The 17,082-nt window shown below is 41.0% G+C and overlaps 1 protein-coding gene across 3 annotated transcripts in view; it reads right to left on the bottom strand.

Annotated features, from left to right (window-relative positions):
- The window catches only part of LOC126425171 (uncharacterized), a 286,674-nt gene that overhangs the window by 197,426 nt on the left and 72,166 nt on the right, over positions 1-17,082 (bottom strand). For all 3 annotated transcript variants that reach the window (XM_050088123.1, XM_050088124.1, XM_050088122.1), the window contains one exon: positions 11,361-11,420. In XM_050088123.1, the coding sequence (XP_049944080.1) occupies positions 11,361-11,420 (60 nt within the window). The remainder of the gene's footprint in view (positions 1-11,360; positions 11,421-17,082) is intronic.

The following is a 17,082-nucleotide window of genomic DNA, read 5'->3' on the forward strand; positions in this document are numbered from 1 at the left end:
GAACCAGGTTTTAAATTGTAAGACATTTCCAGGAGCAGATGTGGACTCTGACCACAATCTATTGGTTATGAACTATAGATTAAAACTGAAGAAATTGCAAAAAGGTGGGAATTTAAGGGGATGGGACCTGGATAAACTGACTAAACCAGAGGTTGTACAGAGTTTCAGAGAGAGCATAAGGGAACAATTGACAGGAATGGGGGAAAGAAATACAGTAGAAGAAGAATGGGTAGCTCTGAGGGATGAAGTAGTGAAGGCAGCAGAGGATCAGGTAGGTAAAAAGACGAGGGCTTGTAGAAATTCTTGGGTAACAGAAGAAATATTGAATTTAATTGATGAAAGGAGAAAATATAAAAATGCAGTAAATGAAGCATGCAAAAAGGAATACAAATGTCTCAAAAATGAGATCGACATGAAGTGCAAAATGGCTAAGCAGGGATGGCCAGAGGACAAATGTAAGGCTGTAGAGGCTTATCTCACTAGGGGTAAGATAGATACCGCCTACAGAAAAATTAAAGAGACCTTTGGAGAAAAGAGAACCACTTGTATGAATATCAAGAGCTCAGATGGAAACCCAGTTCTAAGCAAAAAAGGGAAAGCAGAAAGGTGGAAGGAGTATATAGAGGGTCTTTAGAAGGGCGATGTACTTGAGGATGATATGGAAATGGAAGAGGATGTAGATGAAGATGAAATGGGAGATACAATACTGCGTAAAGAGTTTGACAGAGCACTGAAAGATCTGAGTCGAAACAAGGCCCCGGGAGTAGCCAACATTCCATTAGAACTACTGACAGCCTTGGGAGAGCCAGTCCTGACAAAACTCTGCCATCTGGTGAGCAAGATGTATGAGACATGCGAAATACCCTCAGACTTCAAGAAGAATATAATAATTCCAATCCCAAAGAAAGCAGGTGTTGATAAATGTGAAAATTACCAAACTAACAGTTTAATAAGTCACAGCTGCAAAATACTAACATTAATTTCTTACAGATGAATGGAAAAACTGGTAGAAGCCGACCTTGGGGAAGATCAGTTTGGATTCCGTAGAAATATTGGAACACGTGAGGCAATACCGACCTTATGACTTATTTTAGAAGAAAGATTAAGGAAAGACAAACCTACGTTTCTAGCATTTGTAGACTTAGAGAAAGCTTTTGACTGGAATACTCTCTTTAAAATTCTAAAGGTGGCAGAGGTAAAATACAGGGAGCGAAAGGCTATTTACAATTTGTACAGAAACCAGATGGCAGTTATAAGAGTCGAGGGGCATGAAAGGGAAGCAGTGGTTGGGAAGGGAGTGAGACAGGGTTGTAGCATATCACCAACGTTATTCAATCTGTATATTGAGCAAGCAGCAAAGGAAACAAAAGAAAAATTCCGAGTAGGTATTAAAATCCATGGAGAAGAAATAAAAACTTTGAGGTTCGCCGATGACATTGTAATTCTGTCAGAGACAGCAAAGGACTTGGAAGAGCAGTTGAATGGAATGGACAGTGTCTTGAAAGGAGGATATAAATGAACATCAACAAAAGAAAAATGAGGATAATGGAATGTAGTTGAATTTAGTGGGGTGATGCTAAGGGAATTAGATGAGGAAATGAGACACTTAAAGTAGTAAAGGGGTTTTGCTATTTCGAGAGCAAAATAACTGATGATGGTCAAAGTAGTGAGGATATAAAATGTAGTCTGACAACGGCAAGGAAAGCGTTGCTGAAGAAGAGAAATCTGTTAACATCGAGTATAGATTTAAGTGTCAGGAGGTAATTTCTGAAAGTATTTGTATAGAGTGTAGCCATGTATGGAAGTAAAACATGGATGATAAATAGTTTGGACAAGAAGGGAATAGAAACTTTCGAAATGTGGTGCTACAGAAGAATGCTGAAGATTAGATGGGTAGATCACATAACTAATAATGAAGTAATGAATAGAATTGGGGAGAAGAGGAGTTTGTGGCACAACTTGACAAAAAGAAGGGATCGGTTAGTAGGACAGAGGCATCAAGGAATCACAAATTTAGCATTGGAGGGCAGCGTGGAGGGTAAAGATCGTAGAGGGAGACCAAGAGATGAATACACTAAACAGATTCAGAAGGATGTAGGCTGCAGTAAGTACTGGGAGATGAAGAAGCTTGCACAGGATAGGGTAGCATGGATAGCTGCATCAAACCAGTCTCAGATCACAACACCAACAACACCCACAATGCCTCCACGCAGCATTCTATCTCACAATGGGCAGTGGTCACGACGTATCGGCTTATCAGTGTGTTTTACTATTATCACTGTTGTATCCATTACTAAATGTCATTGTATTTCAGACCATTAAAGAAAAGTGTCAAATGTATTGAGAAGTGTTATACTCATCAAAACAAGAGCAGTAAGCCCAATAAACATGGGTCCAGAAAGACACAGTCCCTGAAATATGTGTCAACAATGTGATTTGATATCCTTCAGTATCACAATACTCAAAGCACACTAACTCTGAATCTTAGGCAGCCTGTATCTAGCTGTGTGGTTCCAGTTGTGTTTAAATCTCAGCCATATTACTGTGTGTTACAGTACAATAAATTACTTGCAGTTCTGGGTACATATTCTTACTTACACCGATGACATATTTTTGTGTATATTGTTATTGTGGTGTTTGTACATACATAAGTTTCAGTTCATAATTTTTTTTCTTCTCCACCACAGGAATGGAGGGCTGCTATGTGACAAGTGATATGGCAGATCAATTTCTACACCAACGCTACTGGGTGGACACTGCAGGACTCCCTTTGATAGGTCAGGGGTGCACTACACAAAGGAACCAACTACTCAGACAGGCCTGAGGCTTGTACTTAGGGACGGGCTAGCCAGTAGTTTGATGTACGCTTATGAAAATTCGCCAACTGACACACAGACAGTGAAATCAGATGGCATACAGAGTAAAGACACTTTGTCTGTTAAAATTTTATCAGTAAATAGTCTAAGTATTCACATCGAAGTTTTCAAATTCACAGCTCTCAAGGAAATTTGTTGAATCAAATTATTCTCAGGATCAAGAGGTGGCTTAAACTCAAATTAGAAAGCTCTGACTTATTTAGCAAGTAATGAAACATTTATTGGAAAGAGAGACTAGATGGCAAAGGAGAAGGGTGGTCATTGCCATCAACAAAAATATTGTCTCTACTGAGCTCAAATTTACCCAACAGTGAAAATATCTGGTCAGTGAACTGTTAGACGTTTTTACAGGCAATCAGATTACACCATGACAGTTTTAGAGTCATTCACAGCAAGTCTACGCTCAGTAGCACAGAATTCCATCATGCAATTTTAGTTGGAGGCGACTTTAATCTACTGAGTATAGACTGGGACGTCTATGAATTCATTGCAGGGTTACGGACAAACAGTCCTGTGAAGTAGTTGTGAACACGTTTTCCAAAACCTGCCTTGAGCAGCTAATTCAATAGCCCACAGGCAATGGAAATATTTTAGACATTGTAGCTAGAAAGAGGCCTGACCTCATTGACAGTGTCAGTACAGAGACTGTGATTAGTGATCATGATGTTATCACAGTAAAGATGACCACTACAATAAATATATCCATGAATGCAGCTGAGAGAGTATTTTTGCTGGAAAGAGCAGGTAAGCAATTGTTAGCATTCCACTTATACAATGAATGGAAGGTCATTTAGCTCCAGTATGATGGGTACAGAGAAATTACTGGTAAAATTTAAATGGGATGTGAATCAAACTCTGGTGACGTATGTGCCATTTAAGTGGATTAAGGATGCACGACACCCACCACAGTTTAATAAAAAATTTGGGAAATGCTGAGGAAGCAAAGGCTTTTGAGTTCTCGGTTCAAAGGAGAATGAGCAAATGGTGATAGACAAAAGCCAGTAGAGAATTGTGCTTCCCAAAAAAATTGAGGCATGAAGGATATGACAACTACCATCATCATAACTTAATAAAAGATCTTGCCAAGAGCCCAAGAAAATTCTGACCCTACATAAAATTGCTAAGTGGATCAGAGGCTCGCATCCAGTCACTCTTTGACCAGTTTGGTATGTCAGTAGAAGACAGAAAAAGGAAAGCCGAAATTTTAAATTTCATGTTTAAGACATCATTCACACAGGAGGATCATACAAACATACCACTGTTTGACCATCACACACATCCCCATATGAAGGACGCACTAAAAGGCATCCCTGGCACAGAGAAGCCAGAGCAAGAATTGATAACTAATAAGTAGAAAAGTCCGGGTGGAATCTCAAATCACTTTTATGTAGGCTATTCTACAGCACTGGCCTGTTGCTTAGTTTGCATTTGTCACGAATCTCTCGCCAATCAAAATACCCCAAGCAGCTAGAAAAAAGTGTAGGTGACTCCCATATATAACAGGATACAAGGAAGGACCCAGAAGATCATAGACCAATATTCTTAACATTGGTTTGCAGCAGAATTCTTTAGTGTATTCCAAGACATATACAGAAAAGCAATAAGAATAGAATGAGCATGTAAGGATTGTAGAAGAGAAGACAAATTGTCAAATATGGGTCATTTGCAAAGAAGACCAAATATACACTACTAGTGCAATCCAGTCTTGAGTACTGATAAAGTATTTGGAATCCTCACCAGGTCAGATTAAAGGAAGACATCAAAGACCAGTAGATTCGATCGACACACAAGTAAGCTATTACGAAGATGTCATGAAATTCATATTCAGTAAATATTCTGGAATAATAACATTCTACAACAATATTACAAAAAATGGCTCTGGAACTCAAATGAGAAAACCAGGAAGAAAGGCTACAATCTTTTCGAGGAATGCTACTGAGAAAGTTTAGAGAATAGGTATTTGAAGATTAGTGCAGAATGATTCTGCTGCTGCCAACATACACTACTGGCCATTAAAATTGGTACACCATGAAGATGACATGCTACTGACGCGAAATTTAACTGACAGGAAAAAGATGCTGTGATATGCAAATGATTAGCTTTTCAGAGCATTCACACAAGGTTGGTGCTGGTGGCGACATATACAATGTGCTGACATGAGGAATGTTTCCAACCGATTTCTCATATACAAACAGCAGTTGACCGGCATTGCCTGGTGAAACGTTGTTGTGATGCCTTGTGTAAGGAGGAGAAATGCGTACCATCACGTTTCCGACATTGAAAAAGGTCGGATTGTAGCCTATCACAATTGCGGTTTATCGTATCGCGACATTGCTGCTCACGTTGGTCGAGATCCAATGACTGTTAGCAGAATATGGAATCGGTGGGTTCAGGAGGGTATACGGAATACTGTGCTGGATCCCAACGACATCCTATCACTGGCAGTTGAGATGATAGGCATCTTATCCACATGGCTGTAACGGATCGTGCAGCCACGTCTCGATCCCTGAGTCAACAGATGGGGACATTTGCAAGACAACAACCATCTGCACGAACAGTTTGACGACGTTTGCAGCAGCATGGACTATCAGCTCAGAGACCATGGCTGCGGTAAGCCTTGACGCTGCATCACAGACAGGAACGGCTGCGATGGTGTACTCAACGACAAACCTGGCACATCACCCAGTGTGAGGGTATGGGGTACCATTGGTTACATGTCTCTGTCACCTCTTGTTTGCACTGATGGCACTTTGAACAGTGAAGGTTACATTTCAGATGTGTTACGACCTGTGGCTCTAACCTTCATTCGATCCCTGCAAAACCCTACATTTCAGCAGGATAATGCACGACTGCATGTTGCAGGTCCTGTACTGGCCTTTCTGGATACAGAAAATGTTCGACTGCTGCCCTGGCCAGCACATTCTCCATATCTCTCACTAACTGAAAAGTCTGGTCAATGGTTGCCGAGCAACTGGCTCATCACAATATGCGAGTCACTACTCCTGATGAACTGTGGTATCGTGTTGAAGCTGCATGGGGAGCGGTACCTGTACACGCCATCCAAGCTCTGTTTGACTCAATGCCCAGGCGTATCAAGACCGTTATTATGGCTAGAGGTGGTTGTTCGGGGTACTGATTTCTCAGGATCTATGCATCCAAATTGCGTGAAAATGTAATCACATGTCAGTTCTAGTATAATATATTTGTCCAATGAATACCCATTTATCATCTGCATTTCTTCTTGGTGTAGCAATTGTAATGGCCAGTAGTGTACATTTAACACATAAGAGAAATTAGGGCTCATACAGAGGCATACAGTAAGGTTGTTTCTTCCTTACTCTATTTGCAAGTGGAACAGGAAAGGAAATGGCTATCTGCAGTACAAGGTACCCCAGCCACACACTGTAAGGTTGGTTGCAGAGTATGTACATACAGGGTGGGCAAGAAGTCTCCATACGCCCTAGTATCAAGTGCTAATCGAGTTGATTTGTTTTAACACAGATATATACCGGGTGATCAAAAAGTCAGTATAAATTTGAAAACTGAATAAATCATGGAATAATGTAGATACAGAGGTACAAATTGACACACATGCTTGGAATTACATAGGGTTTTATTAGAACCAAAAAAATACAAATGTTCAAAAAATTTCCGACAGATGACACTTCATCTGGTCAGAATAGGAATAATTAGCATAACAAAGAAAGACAAAGCAAAGATGATGTCCTTTACAGGAAATGCTCAATATGTCCACCATCATTCCTCAACAATAGCTGTAGTCGAGGAATAATGTTGTGAATAGCACTGTAAAGCATGTCCGGAGTTATGGTGGGGCATTGGCGTCGGATGTTGTCTTTTAGCATCCCTAGAGGTATCAGTCGATCACAATACACTCGCGACTTCAGGTAACCCCAAAGCCAATAGTCGCACGGACTGAGGTCTGGGGACCTGGGAGGCCAAGCACGACGAAAGTGGCGGCTGAGCACACGATCATCACCAAACGACGCACGCAAGACATCTTTCACACGTCTAGCAATACTTTGTTTTTTTTTTTTTGTGTGTGGTTCTAATAAAACCCCATGTCATTCCAAGCATGTGTGTCAATTTTTACCTCTCTATCTACATTATTCTGTGGTTTATTAAGTTCTCAAATTTATACTGATTTTTTGATCACCCGGTACTTATGTAATAAGTGTCCAACATATCGGTACATTCCCCATCATGCGTTACACTCATTTCCATATGCATCTGTTTTTCCTGACGTATTTTTGAACTTGTACAGTGTTATAGTGCGAAAACACATCCTCAACAGCCATTCACAGTTCATTTGTAGCATAATGTTGTGCTGATGCATGTGGCTTAACAACTTTCCATGTGTTCCTAGGAGTGATGAGTTCAGGACTTCTTTGTGGCCATTTCAAGGGAGCTGGTGTTGCTGATGAACCACAACCTATGCACCATCCTGGAAAGTGTTCATTTAGGAAGTAACACATTTCAAGTGTGTAGTGAGGAGGCACTCCATCTTGATGCAACCACATGCATTCTGTGAGGTCCCTTTACTGAAGCTGAGCCCGCCCGGTTGGCCATGTTGTCTAACGCAAGGAGCTCCTGGTCCCCGGCACGAATCCGCCTGGCGGATTTGTGTCGAGGTCCGGTGAACCGGCCAGTCTGTGGATGGTTTTTAGGCGGTTTTCCATATGCCTCAGCAAATGCGGGCTGGTTCCCCTTATTCCACCTCAGTAACACTATGTCGGTGATTGCTGTGCAAACAAGTTCTCCATGTACACATACACCACCATTACTCTACCATGTAAACATAGGGGTTACACTCATCTGGTGTGAGACGTTCCCTGGGTGCGCGTTTAGTTCATAGTGCTGTGTAATGTGGGAAAAAAACCGCAAATTGGCATTCATAAGAAGAAGAACAACACCAAAAATGCAACAGGAGCATAATATGTAAGAAATTGTCCATGTAACCTGCCACTGATGATGCCTTGCAGAAAATAAAGGCGAAAGCATATTGCACTAAAACTGTGTTTTATTCAGTTGCTGTCAGACGGTCCATAAGTAAAAATTATCAATATACCATAAAAGTAATAATACTAATCTGTCCCACCCAGTAGATGTAGATGATGTTTTTCTAAAATTCAGCAAGAATGAGCAGCCTTCAAGCCTATGGCAATATCAGTGTGTCAGAATACCAACTAATGCAAAACTACAGTTTCTTATCACAAGCTCGACACCCAAATAGTAAACAGTGGACAACCTCCCTCATTTTGCACACCTGAAATGGGGGGATGGGCTCCACATTTAGGGGATGAAAATCCAGGACATGTATGTGATGATTAGCAGGAATAGAACATATCATTCATTTTATCGTCTGACTGGTACATACATAAACTACTGGCCATTAAAACTGCTACACAACAAAGACGACGTGCTACAGACACGAAATTTAACCAACAGGAAGAAGATGATGTGATATGCAAGTGATTAGCTTTTCAGAGCATTCACAAAAGGTTGGCACCGGTGGCGGCACCTACAACGTGCTGAAATGAGGAAAGTTTCCAACCAATATCTCATACACAAACAGCAGTAAACCAGCGTTGCCTGGTGAAATGTTGTTGTGATGCCTCGTGTAAAGAGGAGAAATGAGTACCATTACGTTTCTGACTTCGATAAAGATCTGATTGTAGCCTATAGTGATTGCGGTTTACCGTATTGCAACATTTCTGCTCATGTTGGTCGAGATCCAATGACTGTTAACAGAATATGGAATTAGTGGGTTCAGGAGGGTAATACCGAACACTGTGCTGGATCCAAACGTCCTCCTATCACTAGCAGTCGAGATGACAGGCATCTTATCCGCATGGCTGTAACAGATCGTGCAACCACGTCTCGATCCCTGAGTCAACAGATGGGGACATTTGCAAGACAACAACTATCTGCATCAACAGTTCGACGATGTTTGCAGCAACATGGACTATGAGTTCGGAGACTGTGGCTGCGGTTACCCTTGTAGCTGCATCACAGACAGGAGCGGCTGCGATGGTGTACTCAACGACGAACCTGGGTGCACAAATGGCAAAACATCAATTTTTCAGATGAATCCAGGTTCTGTTTACAGCATCGTGATGGTCACATCCGTGTTTGGCGACATCATGGTGAACACACTTTGGAAGCATGTATTCGTCATCGCCATATTGGCGTATCACCCAGCGTGATGGTATGGGGTGCCATTGGTTGCATGTCTCGGTCACCTCTTGTTCGCTTTGACGGTACTTTGAAGAGTGGATGTTACATTTCGGATGTGTTACGATCCATGGGTCTACCCTTCATTCGATCCCTGTGAAACCCTACATTTCAGCAGGATACTGCACGACCGCATGTTGCAGGTCCTGTACAGGCCTTTCTGGACACAGAAAATGTCCGACTGCTGCCCTGGCCAGTACATTCTCCACATCTCTCACCAATTGAAAACGTCTGGTCAATGGTGACCGAGCAACTGGCTCGTCACAATACGCCAGTCACTACTCCTGATGAACTGTGGTATCGTGTTGAAGTTGCATGGGGAGCGGTACCTGTACACGCCATCCAAGCTCTGTTTGACTCAATGCCCAGGCGTATCAAGGCCGTTATTATGGCTAGAGGTGGTTGTTCTGGGTACTGATTTCTCAGGATCTATGCACCTAAATTGATTGAAAATGTAATCACATGTCAGTTCTAGTATAATATATGTGTCTAATGAATACCTGTTCATCATTTGTATTTCTTCTTGGTGGAGCAATTTTAATGGCCAGTAGTCTAATAAACAATTTTATGATTACAGTTCTATAAAAGACTCTTGCAAATGTGTGGTACAGATTCATTGCTTCCATCCAAACTTTTATTAACTGACAATTTGGGTTTCACAAGAGATGGTGTGTAAAACATCACTTCTTGCCCTGACCTGTTGCTCGCCAGGTGTGTGCCTAAGCCACTATCAAGGCCAAGGTTTCCTTCAGCCTGCAGGTGGTGGGCCAGTCATTCCCTAATCTTCCTAAATTGTTTGCGGTTGGAGTCTGCATGGTTGGTTTATGGCTTTGCTTTTCCTCATGGCAGTGTTAAAGACAGGCTGTTGAGACAGAGGAAGAAGACATCAGAAGCAACACAAGCCCAGAGTCACTGGCATTTTCCAAAACCCATTGGATAGGGACTTCTGAAGGCCCTGGCAGAAAGTTCTAGTAGTGCCAGCTGGAAAAACCCAATGGAAATGCCTATATTACAGCTCCTGATTCTGATTAACTGAAAGGCCTTAACGCTGTAATAGTTTTCTGCTTGATTGGGAGCTCACTAAACTGAAGAAGTCCAACAGCAGCTCTTGCACAACTGAGATGGCAAGTTGTGGGCCCTGGAGTTGGTAATTTAAAAGAGTCAAAAGTAATTAATCCTCTGTGCTTAGTGAAGTTATTTTGCATATATGGAAAGACTACAAGAATCTGACATTCTAGAACATGTGCACGAGTGTAGTTTTGTGTACTTTTTTCCTGTTATTCTAGGTAAGTTTTGCCTCTTGGCCAGCATGCAAGTACTCGAAAAGATGAGGCACCTTAAGAGTGTGGAGCCATTAGCTGGCTGGAGGCAGGGTCCACTGAGCTAAGTGGACTTCTCAAGATTTCACTGAAGGTAATAAATTTCATTTGCTTACATGGACATTTTGGAGTGTGTCTTTGAACCCCATGATGTTTAAATGTATTCTAGTGTTATATTTATGGATGCTACTATTATTTTTAAATTGTGCCTATTTCTTAATACCTAACTGCATAAGAGAGTAAACATATTCCAAGACTGATAATAACACGCATATTCTTTTGAACTGTTGCCTACGTGAAATTTGTGGATGGACACCAATTTTGTGGAATTGTCCCAAAAGATTAGTCCATTTGATTTCAACAAACAGAAGTATTCAAAGCAGGCTAATTTTCTAAAGCTCATCTCGGCAAAATCAGCAAATATGCATTGAGCAAATGTGGCTGAACTCAAGCATTTGAGAAGGTCTATAATACACGATTTACAATAACTTCTCACTAACATGCACACACTGGAATTTTGAAAATTAGTTGTACATATTTCCTTTCCCACGTACTGTATTGTTATTGATGAGAAAACATGTTTCCTTGCACAGAACTGAACCAACTGCATTTTTTCCAAGCAACTTACTGAGAAAGTCTAAATCATACTTTTGAATTTTTCATTTATTGTTCCTCCTGCCTTATCATTCCAGACAAAAAGTGTTCAAAAGAACAGAGGAAGACAGATTAGGAATTAATATTTTACCAATAACAAGATCATTACAGATGAAGAACAGGATGAGAATGAGGTACGAAATCAAACACATCCTTTTGAAAGGAACCGTCAGGGCATTCTGCCTAGTAAATCATGTTCTGCACAGTGGCTTTCAGAGAATATGTATGCATATAATGATAGATATATTTTAGTACTTACCGGAGGTCCTTCTTTAACAATCATGAACTCGATCTCATGAAAAGGTGGTTCATCCTCCTCCTAAATCAAAGGAAATTAGTTAAGTACAGGTGAAACACAGAATACAAGAAGCACAGATGAAACTAGTCTACACATCACAAATTAATACATCAAGACAATTGACTGTGCCAGACCTTGATTTGAACCTGGGTTACCAACAGTTCATGACCTGGTGTCGAAACCATAAGACTGTCTGGAGGTGGATTCTGTTTGGATCATATATAGACATTTTTTCAGATTTCAGTCTGGGATGTGGACAGCGAAAATAAATTTTGTTCATTGGGGATTTCCTAGGAACTGATAGTGCCTACCTTACTCTATTCTCAGAGGCACTGTGTTTTGTCTTGAGATCTGGTGGTGTTATATTAGCTAAGTGTTAAACCTAGAAACTGATCATGATTTCAGCATTTCAGTGTCAGTTCGCTTGGTGGTGAATGTGTCCTGAAAATCAAATATTTGTGGATCCATCACTTTATACTTTGGCTATCTGAACATACCACCAAAGCAAACTCATACTCCCATTGCCAATGATGTTTCCTTATATGACTTGAGAACACTATGACACGAGATTGTCCATGTGATAAACAATGTGGAAGATTACACAATTGTCCTCCTCCAACACCATTCCCCTGCAGCACTATTCCCACTTATACTAGCAAAAAACCTCATGTAGTGGTGTTTAGAAATCATACGAGTGACGATGAAAGTTTGAATTTGGCTTCAGTTTTCATTGACCGTAGCTCACATCATTCACCTTCACTGTTCTCTTCCGTACTGCTGCATTATTTTCATTTCAGTGCATTTTATTCATTTAACTTACAGAAACATACGTACTGTTCTTGCAATATGAGACGTGTACAGTATCTGTTGTAGACGTAACTTTAAATGCATTCAGCCGTTAATCAGTTTCTGACTGACATGTGCTTTTACACGTAAGTGCCATTATGCTGTAGGCAGAGTCAGTGAGAGAGTTGAAGTTTTGGAAATTTGTGAAAAGGTGGCAAGCCACTAAAGGTGTACTCACACAGGGCTTGGATAGTCCAGCCGATTAGAGTTGGAGGGGAGGGGGAGGTGGTGTGGACACGAGCATTTGGCCACTTCCTGGGACCTCTTGCTAACTGCTGCATGACAACTGCGGAATATTGGCTACGAAATTGATCTGTGTGTTTCCAGTTAAGTGCATTAAAACCTAAGAACCACAGACAGTTTTGACAAGATGAATTCGTTGCACCTTCTAATTTGCCCATATGGCTCAAACTGTGAAAATTGGGGTATCTTTATGATTCATGAAACTTCACAATCACGTGGAAAGCAATGCTGTGGGCAACTGAATACTACAAACAAGATACAAGTGGTGACCAGTACTATAGTGTTGCAGCAGTGAATGGTAGAAGCAATGTATTTGTATCACTTACAGTTTTGGCTTGAAAGTCACTGAATTAATGGAGAATCAATTAATAAACCTCGAAAAATATGTACAGCGATCAACATGGGTTACAACAGCAAAACTATAATGAACTATGCTGAATCTTCATTCTCATTTATTCTACTAGCAATTCTATGTTAATTTTATAAATTATTTAATTATTCATTAATTATCCAACAATAAAGCTGCCTGTTATTCAAACCTGGTAACACCCAGAATAATGTGATAATATAAGATGGCCAGGTATGTCTTCATTATTTTGTCATTTGCATTTTTGTGTATTTTGCAATGTTGTAAGAGTTAGACTTTTTATTTATTTATTTACACGTCAAGTTCTGCAGGACCAAATTGAGAAGCAAATCATCAAGGTAATGGAATGTGTCACTACGTGAAATTACAACATAAAGGTAATAACAGACAAAAATAAAATGTTTATGAACCGGAAAAAAGTCAAATCATAAGTTGAAGTAAACACAGCAATCAACAATACAACAAGAATCAGCTTAATTTTTCAACTAGCTCGACAGAATAGAAGGAGTGACCTATGAGGAAACTCTTCTGTTTCGATTTGAAAACGTGGATTACTGCTAAGATTTTTGAATTCAAGTGGTAGCTTACTGAAAACGGATGCAGCAGTATACTGCACACCTTTCTGCACAAGAATTAAGGAAGTCCAGTCCAAACGCATGTTTGACTTCTGCCGAGTATTAACTGAGTGAAAGCTGCTTATTCTTGGGAATAAGCTAATATTGTTAACAAGAAATGACAGTAAGGAATATATACACTACTGGTCATTAAAATAGCTACACCACGAAGATGATGTGCTACAGACACGAAATTTAACCGACAGGATGAAGATGCTGCGATATGCAAATGATTAGCTTTTCAGAGCATTCACACAAGGCTGGCGCCGGTGGCGACACCTACAACGTACTGACACATGGAAAGTTTCCAACTGATTTCTCATACACAAACAGCAGTTGACCGGCCTTACCTGGTGAAACGTTGTTGTGATGCCTCATGTGAGGAGGAGATATGCGTACCATCACGTTTCTGACTTTGAAAAAGGTCGGATTGTAGCCTGTCACGATTGCAGTTCACCAGATCGCGACATTTCTGCTCACGTTGGTCGAGATCCAATGACTGTTAGCAGAGAATGGAATCAATGGGTTCTGGAGGATAATATGGAATGCCGTGCTGGATCCAAACGGCCTCCTATCACTAGCAGTCGAGATGACAGGCATCTTAACCGCATGGCTGTAACGGATCGTGCAGCAACGTCTCGATCCATGAGTCAACAGATGGGGATGTTTGCAAGTCAACAACCATCTGCATCAACAGTTCTACGACGTTTGCAGCAACATGGACTATCAGCTCAGAGACCATGGCTGCGGTTACCCTTGACGCTGCATCACAGACAGGAGCACCGACGATGGTGTACTCAACGACGAACCTGGGTGCACGAATGGCAAAATGTCATTTCTTCAGATGAATCCAGGTTCTGTTTACAGCATCATGATGGTCGCATACGTGTTTGGCAACATCGCGGTGAACACACATTGGAAGCGTGTATTCGTCATTGCCATACTGGCGTATCACCCGGCGTGATGGTATGGGGTGCCATTGGTTACACGTCTCAGTCACCTCTTGTTCCCATTGACGGCACTTTGAACAGTGGACGTTACATTTCAGATGTGTTACGACCCGTAGCTCTGCCCTTCATTCGATACCTGTGAAGCCCTACATTTCAGCAGGATAATGCACGGCCGCATGTTGCTGGTCTTGTACGGGCCTTTCTGAATACAGGAAATGTTCGACTGCTGCCCTGGCCAGTACATTCTCCAGAGCTCTCACCAATTGAAAACGTCTAGTCAATGGTGGTCAAGCAACTGGCTCGTCACAATATGCCATTCACTACTCTTGATGAACTGTGGTATCATGTTGAAGCTGCATGGGCAGCTGTACCTGTACACGCCATCCAAGATCTGTTTGACTCAGTGCCCAGGCATATCAAGGCCGTTATTACGGCCAGAGGTGGTTGTTGTGGGTACTGATTTCTCAGGATCTACGCACCCAAATTGCGTGAAAATGTAATCACATGTCAGTTCTAGTATAATATATTTGTCCAATGAATAACCATTTATCATCTGCATTTCTTCTTGGTGTAGCAATTTTAAGGGGCAGTAGTGTATATTAAGAGGCCAATGTCAAAATACCCAGACTTGTGAACAGGGGTCGACAAGAGGTTCGTGAACTTACACCACTTATTGCTCAAACCGCCCATTTATGAACCAAAAATATCCTTTTAGAATGGGAAGAGTTACTCCTAAATATAATAGCACACATCAGCACGGTCAGTCATTTCAGGGAATAACCCGTGTTTCTTTTGGTCACGGTTAGTACTTCTCATCAAAACTTCCATAGAAAGTTACATCTTTCCCAGATTCTTGTGGCACCTGGAGGATGAGTGAAATAACACAACTTTCATATCCGAATTCCTCCACTGTTCATATTCAGTAATATGTAATCACTTTAACTGGCCTTTTGAATATACAGTTTCGCTGCCTGTTTTTGAATATCATTTCTCACATATTTTGTACACTGAGTATTTTTTCACTGAAGTAATTTCACATCACACTTCTCTTAGGTCTCATTATGACTATGTTTCATGCACAGGAGTGGTTGATATATGCTGACCATCTCCGACACTGATTAAATGTGTAGGACTTAAAGGTTGCACTTAAAGACAGGTTTTAGAGACTGTTTTGGCTTCTAACTGACACCTGAAAGTCACTTGTTGGATATTGCCAGTTTCCACATCTCTAATACTCTTCTTCGTTACAGGAAAATGTACTAACCCCCTGCCTCTCACACCTCACAGCGCACACACATCTCTATCTACATCTACATTTATACTCCGAAAGCCACCCAATGGTGTGTGGTGGAGGGCACTTTACGTGCCACTGTCTTTGCCTCCCTTTCCTGTTCCAGTCGCTTATGGTTCGCGGGAAGAACGACTGCCAGAAAGACTCCGTGCGCGCTCGAATCTCTCTAATTTTACATCCTTGATCTCCTCGGGAGGCATAAGTAGGGGGAAATATATATTTGATACCTCATCCAGAAACGCACCCTCTCATAACCTGGACAGCAAGCTACACCGCGATGCAGAACACCTCTCTTGCAGAGTCTGCCACTTGAGTTTGATAAGCATCTCCGTAACGCTATCATGCTTACCAAATAGCCCTGTGATGTAACGCACTGCTCTTCTTTGGATCTTCTCTATCTCCTCTGTCAACCCGATCTGGTATGGATCCCACACTGATGAGCAGTACTCAAGTATAGGTCGAATGAGTGTTTTGTAAGCCACCTCCTTTGTTGATGGACTACATTTTCTAAGGACTCTCAAGGAATCTCAACCTGGCATCCGCCTTACCAACAATTAATTTTATATGATCATTCCACTTCAAATCGTTCCGTACGCATACTCCCAGATATTTTACAGAAGTATCAACTACCAGTGTTTGTTCCGCTGTCATATAATCATACGATAAAGGATCCTTCTTTCTATGTATTCGCAATACATTACATTTGTCTATGTTAAGGGTCAGCTGCCACTCCCTGCACCAAGTGCCTATCCGCTGCAGATCTTCCTGCATTTCGTTGCAATTTTCTAATGCTGCAACTTCTCTGCATACTGCAGTATCATCCGCGAAAAGCCACATGGAACTTCTGACACTATCAACTAGGTCATTTATATATATATTGTGAATGATGATTTGTCAACAACAACTGTCATTCTTCTGTGGTTAAAAAAAAAAAAAAAAAAAAAAAAAAAAAAAAAAAAAAAAAAAAAAAAAAAAAAATCCGCTAGCCACAACCTTCCTTGACTGCCCATAATACAACACTCGCAAAAGATGTGTCTATAGCCATACTCTGTAAACCAGTGAGGATACATTCTGCTGTACTCGTTATTAAGGCATTTTCTCATTCCATTCAAGTATGGACCAAGGGACAAATAATTACTTGAATGCCTCTGTGCACACTGTAATTAGTCTAAGCTTGTCTTGGCAATCCCTCCATCTGAGATATGAGCAGAGTTGAAGTACACTACCCTCATTACCTGAATCCATTTTTTAAGTTTTTTTTACATTCAAGTTCTGAAATTTACTAAACAGACTTTCATGGGATAGTGTGCATATATTTCCAAGCATTTGGCATTTCAGTTGTTTCAGCATCTCTGTGATGCTCACCCATGGT

The sequence above is a fragment of the Schistocerca serialis genome, chromosome 10 (genome assembly GCF_023864345.2).
Source record: "Schistocerca serialis cubense isolate TAMUIC-IGC-003099 chromosome 10, iqSchSeri2.2, whole genome shotgun sequence".
NCBI classification, from domain to species: Eukaryota; Metazoa; Arthropoda; class Insecta; order Orthoptera; family Acrididae; genus Schistocerca; species Schistocerca serialis.